Source organism: Oncorhynchus masou, chromosome 28, assembly GCF_036934945.1.
Source record: "Oncorhynchus masou masou isolate Uvic2021 chromosome 28, UVic_Omas_1.1, whole genome shotgun sequence".
NCBI lineage: Eukaryota > Metazoa > Chordata > Actinopteri > Salmoniformes > Salmonidae > Oncorhynchus > Oncorhynchus masou.
In genome coordinates, this window is record NC_088239.1 from 87,270,891 (window position 1) to 87,292,360 (window position 21,470).

Sequence of the window (21,470 nt, forward strand, 5' to 3'; positions counted from 1 at the left end):
GTACCCTCAATACTAGTGAAGACTGTTGACTCTCTGTCCCCTCAATACTAATGAAGACTGTTGACTCTTTGTCCCCCCAGTGGTAGTGAAGACTGTTGACTCTCTGTCCCCTCAATACTAATGAAGACTGTTGACTCTTTGTCCCCCCAGTGGTAGTGAAGACTGTTGACTCTCTGTCCCCTCAATACTAATGAAGACTGTTGACTCTCTGTCCCCTCAATACTAATGAAGACTGTTGACTCTTTGTCCCCCCAGTGGTAGTGAAGACTGTTGACTCTCTGTCCCCTCAATACTAATGAAGACTGTTGACTCTCTGTCCCCTCAATACTAATGAAGACTGTTGACTCTTTGTCCCCTCAATACTAATGAAGACTGTTGACTCTTTGTCCCCCCCAGTGGTAGTGAAGACTGTTGACTCTCTGTCCCCTCAATACTAATGAAGACTGTTGACTCTCTGTCCCCTCAATACTAATGAAGACTGTTGACTCTTTGTCCCCCCAGTGGTAGTGAAGACTGTTGACTCTCTGTCCCCTCAATACTAGTGAAGACTGTTGACTCTTTGTCCCCCCAGTGGTAGTGAAGACTGTTGACCCTCTGTCCCCTCAATACTAATGAAGACTGTTGACTCTCTGTCCCCTCAATACTAGTGAAGACTGTTGACTGTCTGTCCCCTCAATACTAGTGAAGACTGTTGACTCTCTGTCCCCTCAATACTAATGAAGACTGTTGACTCTCTGTCCCCTCAATACTAATGAAGACTGTTGACTCTCTGTACCCTCAATACTAGTGAAGACTGTTGACTCTCTGTCCCCTCAATACTAATGAAGACTGTTGACTCTCTGTCCCCTCAATACTAGTGAAGACTGTTGACTCTCTGTCCCCTCAATACTAGTGAAGACTGTTGACTCTCTGTCCCCTCAATACTAATGAAGACTGTTGACTCTCTGTCCCCTCAATACTAGTGAAGTCTGTTGACTCTCTGTACCCTCAATACTAGTGAAGACTGTTGACTCTCTGTCCCCTCAATACTAATGAAGACTGTTGACTCTTTGTCCCCCCAGTGGTAGTGAAGACTGTTGACTCTCTGTCCCCTCAATACTAATGAAGACTGTTGGCTCTTTGTCCCCCCAGTGGTAGTGAAGACTGTTGACTCTCTGTCCCCTCAATACTAATGAAGACTGTTGACTCTCTGTCCCCTCAATACTAATGAAGACTGTTGACTCTTTGTCCCCCCAGTGGTAGTGAAGACTGTTGTGTCCCCTCAATACTAATGAAGACTGTTGACTCTCTGTCCCCTCAATACTAATGAAGACTGTTGACTCTTTGTCCCCTCAATACTAATGAAGACTGTTGACTCTTTGTCCCCCCAGTGGTAGTGAAGACTGTTGACTCTCTGTCCCCTCAATACTAATGAAGACTGTTGACTCTTTGTCCCCCCAGTGGTAGTGAAGACTGTTGACTCTCTGTCCCCTCAATACTAGTGAAGACTGTTGACTCTTTGTCCCCCCAGTCGTAGTGAAGACTGTTGACCCTCTGTCCCCTCAATACTAATGAAGACGGTTGACTCTCTGTCCCCTCAATACTAGTGAAGACTGTTGACTCTCTGTCCCCTCAATACTAGTGAAGACTGTTGACTCTCTGTCCCCTCAATACTATTGAAGACTGTTGACTCTCTGTCCCCTCAATACTAATGAAGACTGTTGACTCTCTGTCCCCTCAATACTAATGAAGACTGTTGACTCTTTGTCCCCTCAATACTAATGAAGACTGTTGACTCTTTGTCCCCTCAATACTAATGAAGACTGTTGACTCTTTGTCCCCCCAGTGGTAGTGAAGACTGTTGACTCTCTGTCCCTTCAATACTAGTGAAGACTGTTGACTTTCTGTCCCCCCAGTGGTAGTGAAGACTGTTGACGCTCTGTCCCCTCAATACTAGTGAAGACTGTTGACTCTCTGTACCCTCAATACTAGTGAAGACTGTTGACTCTCTGTCCCCTCAATACTAGTGAAGACTGTTGACTCTCTGTCCCCTCAATACAGTTGACTCTCTGTCCCCTCAATACTAATGAAGACTGTTGACTCTTTGTCCCCTCAATACTAATGAAGACTGTTGACTCTTTGTCCCCTCATTACTAATGAAGACTGTTGACTCTTTGTCCCCCCAGTGGTAGTGAAGACTGTTGACTCTCTGTCCCCTCAATACTAATGAAGACTGTTGACTCTTTGTCCCCCCAGTGGTAGTGAAGACGGAGTCATCGTTCCCTCGCCAGAATCCTCCCCTCCTCCCTCCCTCCGTCTCTCCGGCCTACTCTATGATCATCATCATCTGTCTACTAGCAGCCTTCGCAGCCATAGCATTCCTCATCATCATCATGTGCAAGAGGAGGAGGAAGACATGGAAGAACCACAAGACGTACGCTGGGTTATGTCAGCCAATATAGCAGAAGACATTCTGCAGACATTTCTTCAACAGTTAGTAATACACTTAGTAACACAGTAACACGCTTAGTAACACGCTTAGTAACACAGTTAGTAATACGCTTTAGTAACACTTAGTAACACAGTTAGTAACACACGCTTAGTAACACGCTTAGTAACACGCTTAGTAACACGCTTAGTAACACAGTTAGTAATACGCTTAGTAACACACTTAGTAACACGCTTAGTAACACAGTTAGTAATACGCTTAGTAACACAGTTAGTAACACGCTTAGTAACACAGTTAGTAATACGCTTAGTAACACGCTTAGTAACACAGTTAGTAATACGCTTAGTAACACGCTTAGTAACACGCTTAGTAACACAGTTAGTAATACGCTAAGTAACACGCTTAGTAACACAGTTAGTAACACAGTTAGTAATACACTTACTAACACAGTTAGTAACACGCTTAGTAACACACTTAGTAACACGCTTAGTAACACACTTAGTAACACGCTAAGTAACACAGTTAGTAATACACTTAGTAACACAGTTAGTAACACGCTTAGAAACACACTTAGTAACACGCTAAGTAACACAGTTAGTAATACACTTAGTAACACAGTTAGTAACACAGTTAGTAATACACTTAGTAAGACGCTTAGTAATACGCTTAGTAACGCGCTTAGTAATACAGTTAGTAACATGGCTAGTAACAGTTAGTAACACGGCTAGTAACACGCTTAGTAACATGGTTAGTAACCCGTTTAGAAATACAGTTAGCAACATGTTTAGTAACGTGGTTAGTTACATAGTTAGTAACGTGGTTAGTTACATAGTTAGTAACGTGGTTAGTTACATAGTTAGTAACGTGCTTAGTTACATAGTTAGTAACGTGTTTAGTTATATAGTTAGTAATGTGGTTAGTAACCCGTTTAGAAATACAGTTAGCAACATGTTTAGTAACGTGGTTAGTTACATAGTTAGTAACGTGGTTAGTTACATAGTTAGTAACATGGATAGTTATATAGTTAGTAACATGGCTAGTTATATAGTTAGTAACGTGGTTAGTTATGTGGTTAGTTACATAATTAATAACATGGTTAGTTATATAGTTAGTAACATGTTTAGTTATATAGTTAGTAACGTGGTTAGTTATGTGGTTAGTTATATAGTTAGTAACATGGTTAGTTATATAGTTAGTAACGTGGTTAGTTATATAGTTGGTAACGTGGTTAGTTATATAGTTAGTAACATGGCTAGTTATATAGTTAGTAACGTGGTTAGTTATATAGTTAGTAACATGGTTAGTTATATAGTTAGTAACGTGGTTAGTTATATAGTTAGTAACGTGGTTAGTTATATAGTTAGTAACATGGCTTGTTATATAGTTAGTAACGTGGTTAGTTATGTGGTTAGTTATATAGTTAGTAACATGGTTAGTTGTATAGTTAGTAACATGGTTAGTTATATAGTTAGTAACGTGGTTAGTTATATAGTTAGTAACGTGGTTAGTTATATAGTTAGTAACGTGGTTAGTTACATAGTTAATAACGTGGTTAGTGGTATAGTTAGTAACGTGGTTAGTTGTATAGTTAGTAACGTGGTTAGTTGTATAGTTAGTAACGTGGTTAGTTGTATAGTTAGTAACGTGGTTAGTTATATAGTTAGTAACGTGGTTAGTTATATTGTTAGTAACGTGGTTAGTTATATAGTTAGTAACATGGTTAGTTATATAGTTAGTAACGTGGTTAGTTATATAGTTAGTAACGTGGTTAGTTATATAGTTAGTAACGTGGTTAGTTGTATAGTTAGTAACGTGGTTAGTTATGTAGTTAGTAACGTGGTTAGTTACATAGTTAGTAACGTGGTTAGTTACATAGTTAGTAACGTGGTTAGTTACATAGTTAGTAACGTGCTTAGTTACATAGTTAGTAACGTGTTTAGTTATATAGTTAGTAATGTGGTTAGTAACCCGTTTAGAAATACAGTTAGCAACATGTTTAGTAACGTGGTTAGTTACATAGTTAGTAACGTGGTTAGTTACATAGTTAGTAACATGGATAGTTATATAGTTAGTAACATGGCTAGTTATATAGTTAGTAACGTGGTTAGTTATGTGGTTAGTTACATAATTAATAACATGGTTAGTTATATAGTTAGTAACATGTTTAGTTATATAGTTAGTAACGTGGTTAGTTATGTGGTTAGTTATATAGTTAGTAACATGGTTAGTTATATAGTTAGTAACGTGGTTAGTTATGTAGTTAGTAACGTGGTTAGTTACATAGTTAGTAACGTGGTTAGTTACATAGTTAGTAACGTGGTTAGTTACATAGTTAGTAACGTGCTTAGTTACATAGTTAGTAACGTGTTTAGTTATATAGTTAGTAATGTGGTTAGTAACCCGTTTAGAAATACAGTTAGCAACATGTTTAGTAACGTGGTTAGTTACATAGTTAGTAACGTGGTTAGTTACATAGTTAGTAACATGGATAGTTATATAGTTAGTAACATGGCTAGTTATATAGTTAGTAACGTGGTTAGTTATGTGGTTAGTTACATAATTAATAACATGGTTAGTTATATAGTTAGTAACATGTTTAGTTATATAGTTAGTAACGTGGTTAGTTATGTGGTTAGTTATATAGTTAGTAACATGGTTAGTTATATAGTTAGTAACGTGGTTAGTTATGTAGTTAGTAACGTGGTTAGTTACATAGTTAGTAACGTGGTTAGTTACATAGTTAGTAACGTGGTTAGTTACATAGTTAGTAACGTGCTTAGTTACATAGTTAGTAACGTGTTTAGTTATATAGTTAGTAATGTGGTTAGTAACCCGTTTAGAAATACAGTTAGCAACATGTTTAGTAACGTGGTTAGTTACATAGTTAGTAACGTGGTTAGTTACATAGTTAGTAACATGGATAGTTATATAGTTAGTAACATGGCTAGTTATATAGTTAGTAACGTGGTTAGTTATGTGGTTAGTTACATAATTAATAACATGGTTAGTTATATAGTTAGTAACATGTTTAGTTATATAGTTAGTAACGTGGTTAGTTATGTGGTTAGTTATATAGTTAGTAACATGGTTAGTTATATAGTTAGTAACGTGGTTAGTTATATAGTTGGTAACGTGGTTAGTTATATAGTTAGTAACATGGCTAGTTATATAGTTAGTAACGTGGTTAGTTATATAGTTAGTAACATGGTTAGTTATATAGTTAGTAACGTGGTTAGTTATATAGTTAGTAACGTGGTTAGTTATATAGTTAGTAACATGGCTTGTTATATAGTTAGTAACGTGGTTAGTTATGTGGTTAGTTATATAGTTAGTAACATGGTTAGTTGTATAGTTAGTAACATGGTTAGTTATATAGTTAGTAACGTGGTTAGTTATATAGTTAGTAACGTGGTTAGTTATATAGTTAGTAACGTGGTTAGTTACATAGTTAATAACGTGGTTAGTGGTATAGTTAGTAACGTGGTTAGTTGTATAGTTAGTAACGTGGTTAGTTGTATAGTTAGTAACGTGGTTAGTTGTATAGTTAGTAACGTGGTTAGTTATATAGTTAGTTAGTAACGTGGTTAGTTATATTGTTAGTAACGTGGTTAGTTATATAGTTAGTAACATGGTTAGTTATATAGTTAGTAACGTGGTTAGTTATATAGTTAGTAACGTGGTTAGTTATATAGTTAGTAACGTGGTTAGTTGTATAGTTAGTAACGTGGTTAGTTATGTAGTTAGTAACGTGGTTAGTTACATAGTTAGTAACGTGGTTAGTTACATAGTTAGTAACGTGGTTAGTTACATAGTTAGTAACGTGCTTAGTTACATAGTTAGTAACGTGTTTAGTTATATAGTTAGTAATGTGGTTAGTAACCCGTTTAGAAATACAGTTAGCAACATGTTTAGTAACGTGGTTAGTTACATAGTTAGTAACGTGGTTAGTTACATAGTTAGTAACATGGATAGTTATATAGTTAGTAACATGGCTAGTTATATAGTTAGTAACGTGGTTAGTTATGTGGTTAGTTACATAATTAATAACATGGTTAGTTATATAGTTAGTAACATGTTTAGTTATATAGTTAGTAACGTGGTTAGTTATGTGGTTAGTTATATAGTTAGTAACATGGTTAGTTATATAGTTAGTAACGTGGTTAGTTATGTAGTTAGTAACGTGGTTAGTTACATAGTTAGTAACGTGGTTAGTTACATAGTTAGTAACGTGGTTAGTTACATAGTTAGTAACGTGTTTAGTTACATAGTTAGTAACGTGTTTAGTTATATAGTTAGTAATGTGGTTAGTAACCCGTTTAGAAATACAGTTAGCAACATGTTTAGTAACGTGGTTAGTTACATAGTTAGTAACGTGGTTAGTTACATAGTTAGTAACATGGATAGTTATATAGTTAGTAACATGGCTAGTTATATAGTTAGTAACGTGGTTAGTTATGTGGTTAGTTACATAATTAATAACATGGTTAGTTATATAGTTAGTAACATGTTTAGTTATATAGTTAGTAACGTGGTTAGTTATGTGGTTAGTTATATAGTTAGTAACATGGTTAGTTATATAGTTAGTAACGTGGTTAGTTATATAGTTGGTAACGTGGTTAGTTATATAGTTAGTAACATGGCTAGTTATATAGTTAGTAACGTGGTTAGTTATATAGTTAGTAACATGGTTAGTTATATAGTTAGTAACGTGGTTAGTTATATAGTTAGTAACGTGGTTAGTTATATAGTTAGTAACATGGCTTGTTATATAGTTAGTAACGTGGTTAGTTATGTGGTTAGTTATATAGTTAGTAACATGGTTAGTTGTATAGTTAGTAACATGGTTAGTTATATAGTTAGTAACGTGGTTAGTTATATAGTTAGTAACGTGGTTAGTTATATAGTTAGTAACGTGGTTAGTTACATAGTTAATAACGTGGTTAGTGGTATAGTTAGTAACGTGGTTAGTTGTATAGTTAGTAACGTGGTTAGTTGTATAGTTAGTAACGTGGTTAGTTGTATAGTTAGTAACGTGGTTAGTTATATAGTTAGTAACGTGGTTAGTTATATTGTTAGTAACGTGGTTAGTTATATAGTTAGTAACATGGTTAGTTATATAGTTAGTAACGTGGTTAGTTATATAGTTAGTAACGTGGTTAGTTATATAGTTTAACGTGGTTAGTTGTATAGTTAGTAGCGTGGTTAGTTATGTAGTTAGTAACGTGGTTAGTTATATAGTTAGTAGCGTGGTTAGTTATGTGGTTAGTTATATAGTTAGTAACGTGGTTAGTTATATAGTTAGTAACGTGGTTAGTTATATAGTTAGAAACGTGGTTAGTTATATAGTTAGTAACATGGCTTTTTATATAGTTAGTAACGTGGTTAGTTATGTGGTTAGTTATATAGTTAGTAACATGGTTAGTTGTATAGTTAGTAACATGGTTAGTTATATAGTTAGTAACGTGGTTAGTTATATTGTTAGTAACGTGGTTAGTTATATAGTTAGTAACATGGTTAGTTATATAGTTAGTAACGTGGTTAGTTATATAGTTAGTAACGTGGTTAGTTATATAGTTAGTAACGTGGTTAGTTGTATAGTTAGTAACGTGGTTAGTTATGTAGTTAGTAACATGGTTAGTTACATAGTTAGTAACGTGGTTAGTTACATAGTTAGTAACGTGGTTAGTTACATAGTTAGTAACGTGCTTAGTTACATAGTTAGTAACGTGTTTAGTTATATAGTTAGTAATGTGGTTAGTAACCCGTTTAGAAATACAGTTAGCAACATGTTTAGTAACGTGGTTAGTTACATAGTTAGTAACGTGGTTAGTTACATAGTTAGTAACATGGATAGTTATATAGTTAGTAACATGGTTAGTTATATAGTTAGTAACGTGGTTAGTTATGTGGTTAGTTACATAATTAATAACATGGTTAGTTATATAGTTAGTAACATGTTTAGTTATATAGTTAGTAACGTGGTTAGTTATGTGGTTAGTTATATAGTTAGTAACATGGTTAGTTATATAGTTAGTAACGTGGTTAGTTATGTAGTTAGTAACGTGGTTAGTTACATAGTTAGTAACGTGGTTAGTTACATAGTTAGTAACGTGGTTAGTTACATAGTTAGTAACGTGCTTAGTTACATAGTTAGTAACGTGTTTAGTTATATAGTTAGTAATGTGGTTAGTAACCCGTTTAGAAATACAGTTAGCAACATGTTTAGTAACGTGGTTAGTTACATAGTTAGTAACGTGGTTAGTTACATAGTTAGTAACATGGATAGTTATATAGTTAGTAACATGGCTAGTTATATAGTTAGTAACGTGGTTAGTTATGTGGTTAGTTACATAATTAATAACATGGTTAGTTATATAGTTAGTAACATGTTTAGTTATATAGTTAGTAAGTGGTTAGTTATGTGGTTAGTTATATAGTTAGTAACATGGTTAGTTATATAGTTAGTAACGTGGTTAGTTATATAGTTGGTAACGTGGTTAGTTATATAGTTAGTAACATGGCTAGTTATATAGTTAGTAACGTGGTTAGTTATATAGTTAGTAACATGGTTAGTTATATAGTTAGTAACGTGGTTAGTTATATAGTTAGTAACGTGGTTAGTTATATAGTTAGTAACATGGCTTGTTATATAGTTAGTAACGTGGTTAGTTATGTGGTTAGTTATATAGTTAGTAACATGGTTAGTTGTATAGTTAGTAACATGGTTAGTTATATAGTTAGTAACGTGGTTAGTTATATAGTTAGTAACGTGGTTAGTTATATAGTTAGTAACGTGGTTAGTTACATAGTTAATAACGTGGTTAGTGGTATAGTTAGTGATGGTTAGTTGTATAGTTAGTAACGTGGTTAGTTGTATAGTTAGTAACGTGGTTAGTTATATAGTTAGTAACGTGGTTAGTTATATTGTTAGTAACGTGGTTAGTTATATAGTTAGTAACATGGTTAGTTATATAGTTAGTAACGTGGTTAGTTATATAGTTAGTAACGTGGTTAGTTATATAGTTAGTAACGTGGTTAGTTGTATAGTTAGTAACGTGGTTAGTTATGTAGTTAGTAACGTGGTTAGTTATATAGTTAGTAACGTGGTTAGTTATGTGGTTAGTTATATAGTTAGTAACGTGGTTAGTTATATAGTTAGTAACGTGGTTAGTTATATAGTTAGAAACGTGGTTAGTTATATAGTTAGTAACATGGCTTTTTATATAGTTAGTAACGTGGTTAGTTATGTGGTTAGTTATATAGTTAGTAACATGGTTAGTTGTATAGTTAGTAACATGGTTAGTTATATAGTTAGTAACGTGGTTAGTTATATAGTTAGTAACGTGGTTAGTTATATAGTTAGTAACATCGTTAGTTATATAGTTAGTAACGTGGTTAGTTATATAGTTAGTAACGTGGTTAGTTATATAGTTAGTAACGTGGTTAGTTATATAGTTAGTAACGTGGTTAGTTATATAGTTAGTAACGTGGTTAGTTATATAGTTAGTAACGTGGTTAGTTATATAGTTAGTAACGTGGTTAGTTATATAGTTAGTAACGTGGTTAGTTATATAGTTAGTAATGTGGTTAGTTATATAGTTAGTAACGTGGTTAGTTATATAGTTAGTAATGTGGTTAGTTATGTAGTTAGTAACGTGGTTAGTTATATAGTTAGTAACGTGGTTAGTTATATAGTTAGTAACGTGGTTAGTTATATAGTTAGTAACGTGGTTAGTTATATAGTTAGTAACGTGGTTAGTTATGTAGTTAGTAACATCGTTAGTTATGTAGTTAGTAACGTGGTTAGTTATATAGTTAGTAACGTGGTTAGTTATATAGTTAGTAACGTGGTTAGTTATATAGTTAGTAACGTGGTTAGTTATATAGTTAGTAACGTGGTTAGTTATATAGTTAGTAACGTGGTTAGTTATATAGTTAGTAACGTGGTTAGTTATATAGTTAGTAACGTGGTTAGTTATCTAGTTAGTAACGTGGTTAGTTATACAGTGCCTTTAGAAAGTCTTCATTCCCCTTGACTTATTCCACATTTTGTTGTTACAGCCCGAATTCTGACTTCATTTCATTGATTACATTGATTTATTTTCTCACCCATCTGCACAAAATACCTCATAAGGACAAAGTGAAAACATGTTTTTGGACATTTTTTTAATTTATTGAAAATGAAAGACTGAAAAAGTATTTCCATAAGTATTCACACCCCTGAGTCAATACTTTGTAGAAGCACCTTTGGCATTGATTACAACTTTGAGTCCTTCTGGGTAAGTCTCTAAGAGTTTTCCACACCTGGATTGCGCAACATTTGGCCATTATTCTTTAAAAAAATATTCAAATCTCTGTCAAATTGGTTGTTGATCATTACTAGACAACCATTTTCAAGTCTTGCCATATATTTTCAAGTAGATTTAAGTCAGGAACATTCACTGTCTTCTTGGCAAGCAACTCCACTGTTGATGTGGCGATGTGTTTTAGGTTATTATCCTGCTGAAAGGTGAACTCATCTACCAGTGTCTGGTGGAAAGCAGACTGAACCAGGTTTGCCTCTGGGATTTTGCCTGTGCTTAGCTCCATTCTGTTTCTTTTTTATCCTAAAAAACGTCCAGATTACAATAATACCCATAACATGATGCAGCCACCACCATGCTTGAAGATAATCAGTAATGTATTGAATTGGATTTGCCCCAAACAAAAGCGAATTGCTTTGCAACATTTTTTGCAGTATTGCCTTATTGCAAACAGGATGCATGTTTTGGAATATTTGTATTCTGCACAGGCTTCCTTCTTTTCACTCTGTCAGTACAGTGGAGTAACTACAATGTTGTTGATCCATTTTCATTTTTCTATCAAAGCTACTAAACTTCTGAAGTCACTATTGGCTTTCTGGTGAAATTCCTAAGCGGTTTCCTTCCTCTCCGTGACGGACTATCTTTGTAGTGACTGGGTGTAATGATTCACCATCCGAAGTGTAATTAATATATTCACCATGCTCAAAGGGATATTCAATGTCTACGTTTGTATTTTTTACCCATCTCCCAATATGTTCCCTTCTTTGGCATTGGAAAACCTCCCAGGTCTTTGTGGTTTGATCTGTGTTTGAAATTCACATCCAGGACAACAACAACCACAGCAGACATCCAGGACAATAACTATCACAAAGACAACCAGGACAATAACAACCACAGCAGACATCCAGGACAATAACTAACACAAAGACAACCAGGACAATAACTAACACAAAGACAACCAGGACAATAACTATCACAAAGACAACCAGGACAATAACTATCACAAAGACAACCAGGACAATAACTATCACAAAGACAACCAGGACAATAACTATCACAAAGACAACCAGGACAATAACTATCACAAAGACAACCAGGACAATAACTATCACAAAGACAACCAGGACAATAACTATCACAAAGACAATAAACCAAAGACAACAACAACAATCAAACCAGACATCCAGGACAACTGTATACGTTTGAGTGCATTTGTGGCAGTATATAAATGTGTGTATGTATGTGTGTGTGTCTGTGTGTGTGCACATGTGTGCGTTTGAATGCGAGTGTGTGTATATGCATGCAAGCACCTGCACGGCATCAACCTCAGACATTTACATTACATTTAAGTCATTTAGCAGACGCTCTTATCCAGAGCGACTTACAAATTGGTGAATTCACCTTCTGACATCCAGTGGAACAGCCACTTTACAATAGTGCATCTAAATCATTTAAGGGGGGGGGGTGAGAAGGATTACTTTATCCTGTCCTAGGTATTCCTTGAAGAGGTGGGGTTTCAGGTGTCTCCAGAAGGTGGTGATTGACTCCGCTGTCCTGGCGTCGTGAGGGAGTTTGTTCCACCATTGGGGGGCCAGAGCAGCGAACAGTTTTGACTGGGCTGAGCGGGAACTGTACTTCCTCAGTGGTAGGGAGGCGAGCAGGCCAGAGGTGGATGAACGCAGTGCCCTTGTTTGGGTGTAAGGCCTGATCAGAGCCTGGAGGTACTGCGGTGCCGTTCCCCTCACAGCTCCGTAGGCAAGCACCATGGTCTTGTAGCGGATGCGAGCTTCAACTGGAAGCCAGTGGAGAGAGCGGAGGAGCGGGGTGACGTGAGAGAACTTGGGAAGGTTGAACACCAGACGGGCTGCGGCGTTCTGGATGAGTTGTAGGGGTTTAATGGCACAGGCAGGGAGCCCAGCCAACAGCGAGTTGCAGTAATCCAGACGGGAGATGACAAGTGCCTGGATTAGGACCTGCGCCGCTTCCTGTGTGAGGCAGGGTCGTACTCTGCGGATGTTGTAGAGCATGAACCTACAGGAACGGGCCACCGCCTTGGATGTTACAGCGTTGATGTTACAGCGTTGACCCTCAGCATTATTCAAGCATACTTTTGTTTTGTTTATTTTTATTTATTATATGACTTGTTAAGCACATTTTTACTTCTGAACTTAATTAGACTTGCCGTAACAACGGGGTTGAATACTTATTCAAGGCATTTCGGCTTATATGTTTTGATTAATTTGTAAACATTTCTATAAACATAATTCCACTTTGATTGTGTGTAGGCAGGTGTCCAAAAATTACTCAGAGAAAGATATTTAGTTTAATAAATGATAAAATAAAGAAATTCTAAAAGACAGGGGACAAAATGATTAGCACTACGGTTTCCAATCCTCCAGAACCCTCCCCAAGCTAACAATTGGCTCATTCATCCCCATATCTCTCCCCTGTAACTATTCTCCAGGTCATTGCTGTCAATGAGAATGTGTTCTCAGTCAACTTACCTGGTAAAATAAGGGTTCAATCAAATCAATAAACATTTTAAAAAAGTTAGTGCATTCATCTTCAGATAGCTAGGTGTAACAACCACACATTGCAGGCATAGTTAGTACATTTTCCCTCAATAACATAGCTGTCAGTAGAGTCCAAGCTAGAAAGGGGGGAGTTGAGGTGAGGAGGAGGATTATTTAATATACTGTATGAAGAGGTACAGTTTCAGATGTTTATGGAAGACGGGCAGGGGGCAGGGACTCTGCTGTCCTAGTTTCAGGGGGCAGGGACTCTGCTGTCCTAGCTTCAGGGGGCAGGGACTCTGCTGTCCTAGCTTCAGGGGGCAGGGACTCTGCTGTCCTAGGTTCAGGGGGCAGGGACTCTGCTGTCCTAGCTTCAGGGGGCAGGGACTCTGCTGTCCTAGCTTCAGGGGCAGGGACTCTGCTGTCCTAGCTTCAGGGGGCAGGGACTCTGCTGTCCGAGGTTCAGGGGGCAGGGACTCTGCTGTCCTAGCTTCAGGGGGCAGGGACTCTGCTGTCCTAGCTTCAGGGGGCAGGGACACTCTGTCCTAGGTTCAGGGGGCAGGGACTCTGCTGTCCTAGCTTCAGGGGGCAGGGACTCTGCTGTCCGAGGTTCAGGGGGCAGGGAATCTGCTGTCCTAGCTTCAGGGGGCAGGGACTCTGCTGTCCTAGGTTCAGAGGACAGGGACTCTGCTGTCCTAGGTTCAGGGGCAGGGACTCTGCTGTCCTAGCTTCAGGGGGCAGGGACTCTGCTGTCCTAGCTTCAGGGGGCAGGGACTCTGCTGTCCTAGCTTCAGGGGGCAGGGACTCTGCTGTCCTAGCTTCAGGGGGCAGGGACTCTGCTGTCCTAGCTTCAGGGGGCAGGGACTCTGCTGTCCTAGTTTCAGGGGGCAGGGACTCTGCTGTCCTAGCTTCAGGGGGCAGGGACTCTGCTGTCCTAGGTTCAGGGGACAGGGACTCCGCTGTCCTAGGTTCAGGGGCAGGGACTCTGCTGTCCTAGGTTCAGGGGCAGGGACTCTGCTGTCCTAGCTTCAGGGAGCAGGGACTCTGCTGTCCTAGCTTCAGGGGGCAGGGACTCTGCTGTGCTAGCTTCAGGGGGCAGGGACTCTGCTGTCCTAGCTTCAGGGGGCAGGGACTCTGCTGTCCTAGGTTCAGGGGACAGGGACTCTGCTGTCCTAGGTTCAGGGGACAGGGACTCTGCTGTCCTAGGTTCAGGGGCAGGGACTCTGCTGTCCTAGCTTCAGGGAGCAGGGACTCTGCTGTCCTAGCTTCAGGGGGCAGGGACTCTGCTGTCCTAGCTTCAGGTGGCAGGGACTCTGCTAGCTTCAGGGGGCAGGGACTCTGCTGTCCTAGCTTCAGGGGGCAGGGACTCTGCTGTCCTAGCTTCAGGGGGCAGGGACTCTGGGAGGTTCAGGGGGCAGGGACTCTGCTGTCCTAGCTTCAGGGGGCAGGGACTCTGCTGTCCTAGGTTCAGGGGGCAGGGACTCTGCTGTCCTAGCTTCAGGGGGCAGGGACTCTGCTGTCCAGGGTTCAGGGAGCTGTTCTTCAGGGGGCAGGGACTCTGCTGTCCTAGCTTCAGGGGGCAGGGACTCTGCTGTCCTAGCTTCAGGGGCAGGGACTCTGCTGTCCTAGCTTCAGGGGGCAGGGACTCTGCTGTCCTAGCTTCAGGGGGCAGGGACTCTGCTGTCCTAGCTTCAGGGGGCAGGGACTCTGCTGTCCGTGGTTCAGGGGGCAGGGACTCTGCTGTCCGAGGTTCAGGGGGCAGGGACTCTGCTGTCCGAGGTTCAGGGGGCAGGGACTCTGCTGTCCGAGGTTCAGGGGGCAGGGACTCTGCTGTCCGAGGTTCAGGGGGCAGGGACTCTGCTGTCCTAGCTTCAGGGGGCAGGGACTCTGCTGTCCTAGGTTCAGGGGGCAGGGACTCTGATGTCCTAGCTTCAGGGAGCAGGGAATCTGCTGTCCTAGCTTCAGGGGGCAGGGAATCTGCTGTCCTAGCTTCAGGGGGCAGGGACTCTGCTGTCCGAGGTTCAGGGGGCAGGGACTCTGCTGTCCGAGGTTCAGGGGGCAGGGACTCTGCTGTCCGAGCATAAGGGGGCTTTTTCTAAAATGTTTTATGAGATTAGAGAACACATTGGGAGGGGTCTTAGACCATTCCTCCCTACAGAATCTGATTAGAGAACACAGTGTGAGGGGTCTAGGACCATTGCTCCATACAGAATCCACTTGCTGCCAAGTTTCAGTCTCCTGGCAGAGGCAACCAGGTTTTTGGGCTAAAATGTCCTGGTGCTTAGTAAATTTGCCATCTTAGTCTCTGGACCCCATTGAAAACATGTGGTTTGAATTGAAGAGGGCAGTCCACAAGAGCAGGAGAGGGTGTATTGAAAACAGGGGTAACAATAATTTTGACCTCCCATCTTTTTTAGATTTTATTTTATTACTTGATAAACAAAATCATAATTTCCCCATGTTTTGAGCATGCAATATCACTCAGTATTTTGTATGTTTAATTTAGACAGCCCCCCCCATCTTTATCAAGGGTGCCAGTAATTCTGGAACTGACTGTATATGGTGTTGTCAAACATAGGAGACCATTGGTCAGAGTTGACACTGTGTGCATCCCAAACGGTACCCTGTTCCCTATATGGTGCATTATTGTTGACCAGAGCCCTGTGGGTATCCCTGTGGGTAGCCCTGGTCTAAATTATTGCACTATAAAGAGAATAAAGTGTCATTTGGGAAGCAGTCACTATAATATCTCTCTCTCCATCTCTCTCAGAGCCATGGAGACCCCCACCCTGACTGCCTTACCCTCTGAGAGTCTGCTGCTGGATCGCCTCCACCCCAACCCCATGTACCAGCGCCTGCCCCTACTGCTTAACTCCAAGCTGCTGGCTCTAGAGTATCCCAGGAACAACATTGAGTATGTCAGGGACATCGGAGAGGGGGCCTTCGGACGGGTCTTCCAGGCCAGGTGAGACTCTCATTAGATTATATTCTATTACATGTACCAAGCAATTTTCTGACTCTCTGTTGACTCCCAGTTAACTCTGTTGACGACCTCAAATCAAATTGGTCACATGTTTAGCAGATGTTATTGAGGGTGTAGCGAAATGCTTGTGTTTCTAGCTCCATCAGTGCAGAAATATCTAACAATTCACAACAATACACACAATACACAAACTTAAAAGAATGGAATTAAATAATATATAAATATTTGGAGGAGAAATGTTGGAGTGGCATTGACTAAAATACAGTAGAATAGAATACAGTAGAATAGAATACAGTATGTACACAGATGAGTAAGGCAGTATGTAAACATTATTAAAGTGACTACTGTTCCATTATTCAATTGGCCAGGGATTCTATGTACATAGGGCAGCAGCCTCTAAAGAATAGGGCTGCGTAACTGGGTGGAAGCCAGCTAGTGGTGGCTGTTTAACAGTCTGATGGCCTTGAGATAGAAGCTGTTTTTCAGTCTCTCGGTCCCAGCTTTGATGCACCTGTACTGACCTCGCCTTCTGGATGATAGCGGGGTGAACAGGGCAGTGTCTCGGGTGGTTGGTGTCCTTGATCTTTTTGGTCTTCCTGTGACTTTGGGGGCTGTAGGTGTCCTGGAGGGCAGGAAGTTTGCCCCAAGTGATGTGTTGGTCAGACCGCACCACCCTCAGGAGAGCCCTGCGGTTGCGGGCGGTGCAGTTGCCGTACCAGGCAGTGATACAGCCCGAGAGGATGCTCTCAATTGTGCATCTGTAAACGTTTGTGAGGGTTTTAGGTGCCAAGCTGTTCTGCCTTCTTTACCACACTGTCTGTGTGGGTGGATCATTTAAGATCGTCGGTGATGTACGCCGAAGAGCTTGGAGCTTTTCACCTGCTCCATTGCGGTCGATGTGGATAGGGGCATGCTCCCTCTGCTGTTTCCTGAAGTCCATGATCAGCCCTCACCTCCTTCCTGTAGGTTGTTCCGTCATTGTTGATAATCAGGCCTATTACTGTTGTTACTTCTGCAAACTTGATGTTTGAGTTTGAGGCGTGCATGGCCACGCAGTCATGGGTGAACAGGGAGTACAGGAGGGGGCTGAACCCACATCCTTGTAGGGCCCTGTGTTGAGGATCAGCGAAGTGGTTTCCTACCATCAACACCTGGAGGCGGCCCATCAAGAAGTCCTGTTGCACAGGATGGGGTTCAGACCCAGGGCCCTGAGTTTAATGATGAGCTATATTCAATGAACAGCATTCTTATATCGGTATTCCTCTTTTCCAGATGGGATAGGGCAGTGTGCAGTGCATTGTCTGTGGATCTATTGGGGCGGTAAGCAAATTTAAGTGGGTCTAGGGTGTTTGGTAAGGTAGAGGTGATAAAATCCTTATGTAGTCTCTCAAAACACTGTATGATGACAGAAGTGAGTGCTACTGGGGCGATTTATTTATTTAGTTCAGTTATATTTGCTTTCTCGGGTACAAAACAATGGTGGACATCTTGAAGTAAGTGGGGACAGCAGACTGGGATAGGGAGAGATTTAATATGTCTGTAAACACTCCAGCCAGCTGGTCTGCGCATGCTGTGAGGACGTGGCTAGGGATGCCATCTGGGCCGGCAGCCTTGCGAGGGTTAACATGCTTAAAATGTCTTACGTCGGCCACGGAGAAGGAGTACAGTCCTTGGTAGCGGGCTACGTCTGTGGCACTCCTCAAAGCAGGCGAAGAAGATGTTTAGCTTGTCCGGAAGTAAGACCTCGGTGTCTGCGATGTGTCTGGTTTTGTCTGTAGACCCTGCCACAAACGTCTCGTGTCTGAGCCGTTCAAATGCGACTCCACTTGTCTCTATACTGACGTTTTGCCTGTGTGATTGCCTTACGGAGGGAATAACTACACTGTTTTGTATTCTGCCATATTCTCAGTCACCTTTCCATGGTTAAATGTGGTGGTTCGCGCTTTCATTTATTCCACAAATAAATCTTGGTATGACCATCTTAAAACAATTCCATATGTTATCTTACTAGAACCTCTTTACCCCGGTGTAGACAGGACTTAGACTCAAGTTAAGTTATTAAAACATTCAGTGAAAGTGTAGTAGCAGGAAAAAAACATCAAACTTAACAACAATTTCCATTCTCAGAGCGTTACTAAAGCCTCCAGGAAAACACTCAGGAACCAGAGTAAAATGTCCCTGCAACCTAAAAATACGTTCACTTCCATTATCTGAAAAAACGTTCAGTTTTACCAGTAACGAAATGTATGGCTTTATTCCCAGAACCAATGGAAAACCCAAAACTTTAGTTCCGAAAACATTCCAGGGAACCAAATGTGCTAGCTGGGTAGATTACATTACATGTACCAAGATCCTCCAACAACACCTAGATCTAAAGGCTAAACAAGAACCATGGTTTCTCCCAGGTTGTTCTATCATGAGTCTGCATTGTTACGTTTATACAGGTTGTTATATCATGAGTCTGCATTGTTACGTTTATACAGGTTGTTATATCATGAGTCTGCATTGTTACGTTTCTACAGGTTGTTATATCATGAGTCTGCGTTGTTACGTTTATACAGGTTGTTATATCATGAGTCTGCGTTGTTACGTTTCTACAGGTTGTTATATCATGAGTCTGCATTGTTACGTTTCTACAGGTTGTTATATCATGAGTCTGCATTGTTACGTTTATACAGGTTGTTATATCATGAGTCTGCATTGTTACGTTTCTACAGGTTGTTATATCATGAGTCTGCGTTGTTACGTTTATACAGGTTGTTATGTCATGAGTCTGCATTGTTACTTTTCTACAGGTTGTTATATCAGAGTCTAGTTCACCAACTACTTCTCAGATAAAGTTCAGTGTGTCAAATCGGAGGGCCTGTTTTCCGGACCTCTGGCAGTCTCTATGGGGGTGCCACAGGGTTCAATTCTCGGGACGACTCTTTTCTCTGTATATATCAACGATGACGCTCTTGCTGCTGGTGATTTCTTGATCCACCTCTACGCAGACGACACCATTCTGTATACCTCTGGCCCTTCTTTGGACACTGTGTTAACAAACCTTCGAATGAGCTTCGATGCCATACAACACTCCTTCCGTGGCCTCCAATTGCTCTGAAATGCTAGTAAAACTAAATGCATGCTTTTCAACCAATCGCTACGCACACCCGCCCGCCCAACTAGCATCTTTACTTTGGACGGTTCTGACTTAGAATATGTGGACAACTACAAATACCTAGGTGTCTGGCTAGACTGTAAACTCTCCTTCCAGACTCATATTAAACATCTTCAATCCAAAATTAAATCTAGGATTGGCTTCCTATTTCGCAACAGAGCCACCTTCACTCACGCTGCCAAACATACCCACGTAAACTTACTATCCTACTGATCCTTGACTTTGGCGATGTCATTTACAAAATAGCCATATTAAACACTCTACTCAGCAAATTGGATGCAGTTTATCACAGTGCCATCCATTTTGTCAACAATGCCCCATATACCACCCACCACTACAACCTGTATGCTCTCATCAGCTGGCCCTCGCTACATATTTGTCGCCAAACCCACTAGCTCCATCTAAAAGTCTTTGGTAGGTAAAGCTCCGCCTTATCTCAGCTCATTGGTCACCATAACAACACTCACCCATAGCACGCGCTCCAGCAGGCATATCTCACACTTGTCATCCCCAAAGCCAACACCTCATTTGGCTTCCTTTCCTTCCAGTTCTCTGCTGCCATTGACTGGAATGAATTGTAAAAATCGCTTAAGTTGGAGACTTATATCTCCCTCAATAACTTTAAGCATCAGCTATCTGAGCATCTTACCGATCGCTGCAGCTGTACACAGCCCATCTGTAAATAACCCATCCCACTACCTCATCCCCATATTGTTTTTATTTACTTTGCTGCTCTTTTGCTCACCAGTATCTCTACTTGCACATCATCATCTGCACATCGATCCCTCCAGTGTTTATGCTAAATTGTAATTACTTCACTACTATGGCCTATTTATTGCCTTACCTCCTTACTCCATTTGCACACACTGTATACAGATTTTTTCTATTGTGGTATTGACTGTACATTTGTTTATTCCATGTGTCTCACTGCATTGCTCTATCTTGGCAAGGTCGCATTTGTAAATGAGAACTTGTTCTCAACTGGCCTACCTGGTTAAATAAAGGTGAAATACCTTGTTGACAGTGTTGCTAAGACGTTAGAAACTAGGGCCTGTAGGACCTGCCTTGTTGACAGCGTTGTTAAGAAGGTAGAAACTAGGGCCTGTAGGACGTGCCTTGTTGACAGTGCTGTTAAGAATGTAGAAACTAGAGCCTGCAGGACCTGCCTTGTTGATAGTGTTGTTAAGAAGGTAGAAACTAGGGCCTGTAGGACCTGCCTTGTTGACAGTTTTGTTAAGAAGGTAGAAACTAGGGCCTGTAGGACCTGCCTTGTTGACAGTGCTGTTAAGAATGTAGAAACTAGAGCCTGCAGGACCTGCCTTGTTGACAGTTTTGTTAAGAAGGTAGAAACTAGGGCCTGTAGGACCTGCCTTGTTGACAGTTTTGTTAAGAAGGTAGAAACTAGGGCCTGTAGGACCTGCCTTGTTGACAGTTTTGTTAAGAAGGTAGAAACTAGGGCCTGTAGGACCTGCCTTGTTGACAGTGCTGTTAAGAATGTAGAAACTAGAGCCTGTAGGACGTGCCTTGTTGACAGTTTTGTTAAGAAGGTAGAAACTAGGGCCTGTAGGACCTGCCTTGTTGACAGTTTTGTTAAGAAGGTAGAAACTAGGGCCTGTAGGACCTGCCTTGTTGACAGTTTTGTTAAGAAGGTAGAAACTAGGGCCTGTAGGACCTGCCTTGTTGACAGTGCTGTTAAGAAGGTAAAAACTAGGGCCTGTAGGAGGTGGAGCAGTGCCTTATGGACATAGTTCTCCCCATCTGCTGTTGTATCAACATGTTTTCACCATGACAGATTACAATGCAGGGTAACTCTGGTTTCAGGGTTTAAAGGTATGTTTCAATAACACTTTTAACAACACTTCTTTAGTTTGGTTTAACTATTTCAAACCCCAAGCTGAGATTGGACACAGGGAAATGAATTTGTTTTGGCATTAATCATGCAAACACATTTTGTTATTGTGGCAAAGCATCAGTAAGATTCAAACCAGTTTGTAGAACCCTTTCCTTTCCACAGAGGGTTCTACATGGAACCCAAATGGTTCTACATGGAACCAAAAAGGGTTCTCCAATGAGGACAACTGAA

General features: G+C 40.4%; 1 protein-coding gene across 1 annotated transcript in view; it reads left to right on the forward strand.

Moving 5' to 3' along the window:
• Positions 1–21,470, forward strand: part of musk (muscle, skeletal, receptor tyrosine kinase) — a 76,102-nt gene that overhangs the window by 44,782 nt on the left and 9,850 nt on the right. The window contains exons 14-15 of the mRNA XM_064943627.1: positions 2,236–2,413; positions 16,015–16,209. Of these exons, the coding sequence (XP_064799699.1) occupies positions 2,236–2,413; positions 16,015–16,209 (373 nt within the window). The remainder of the gene's footprint in view (positions 1–2,235; positions 2,414–16,014; positions 16,210–21,470) is intronic.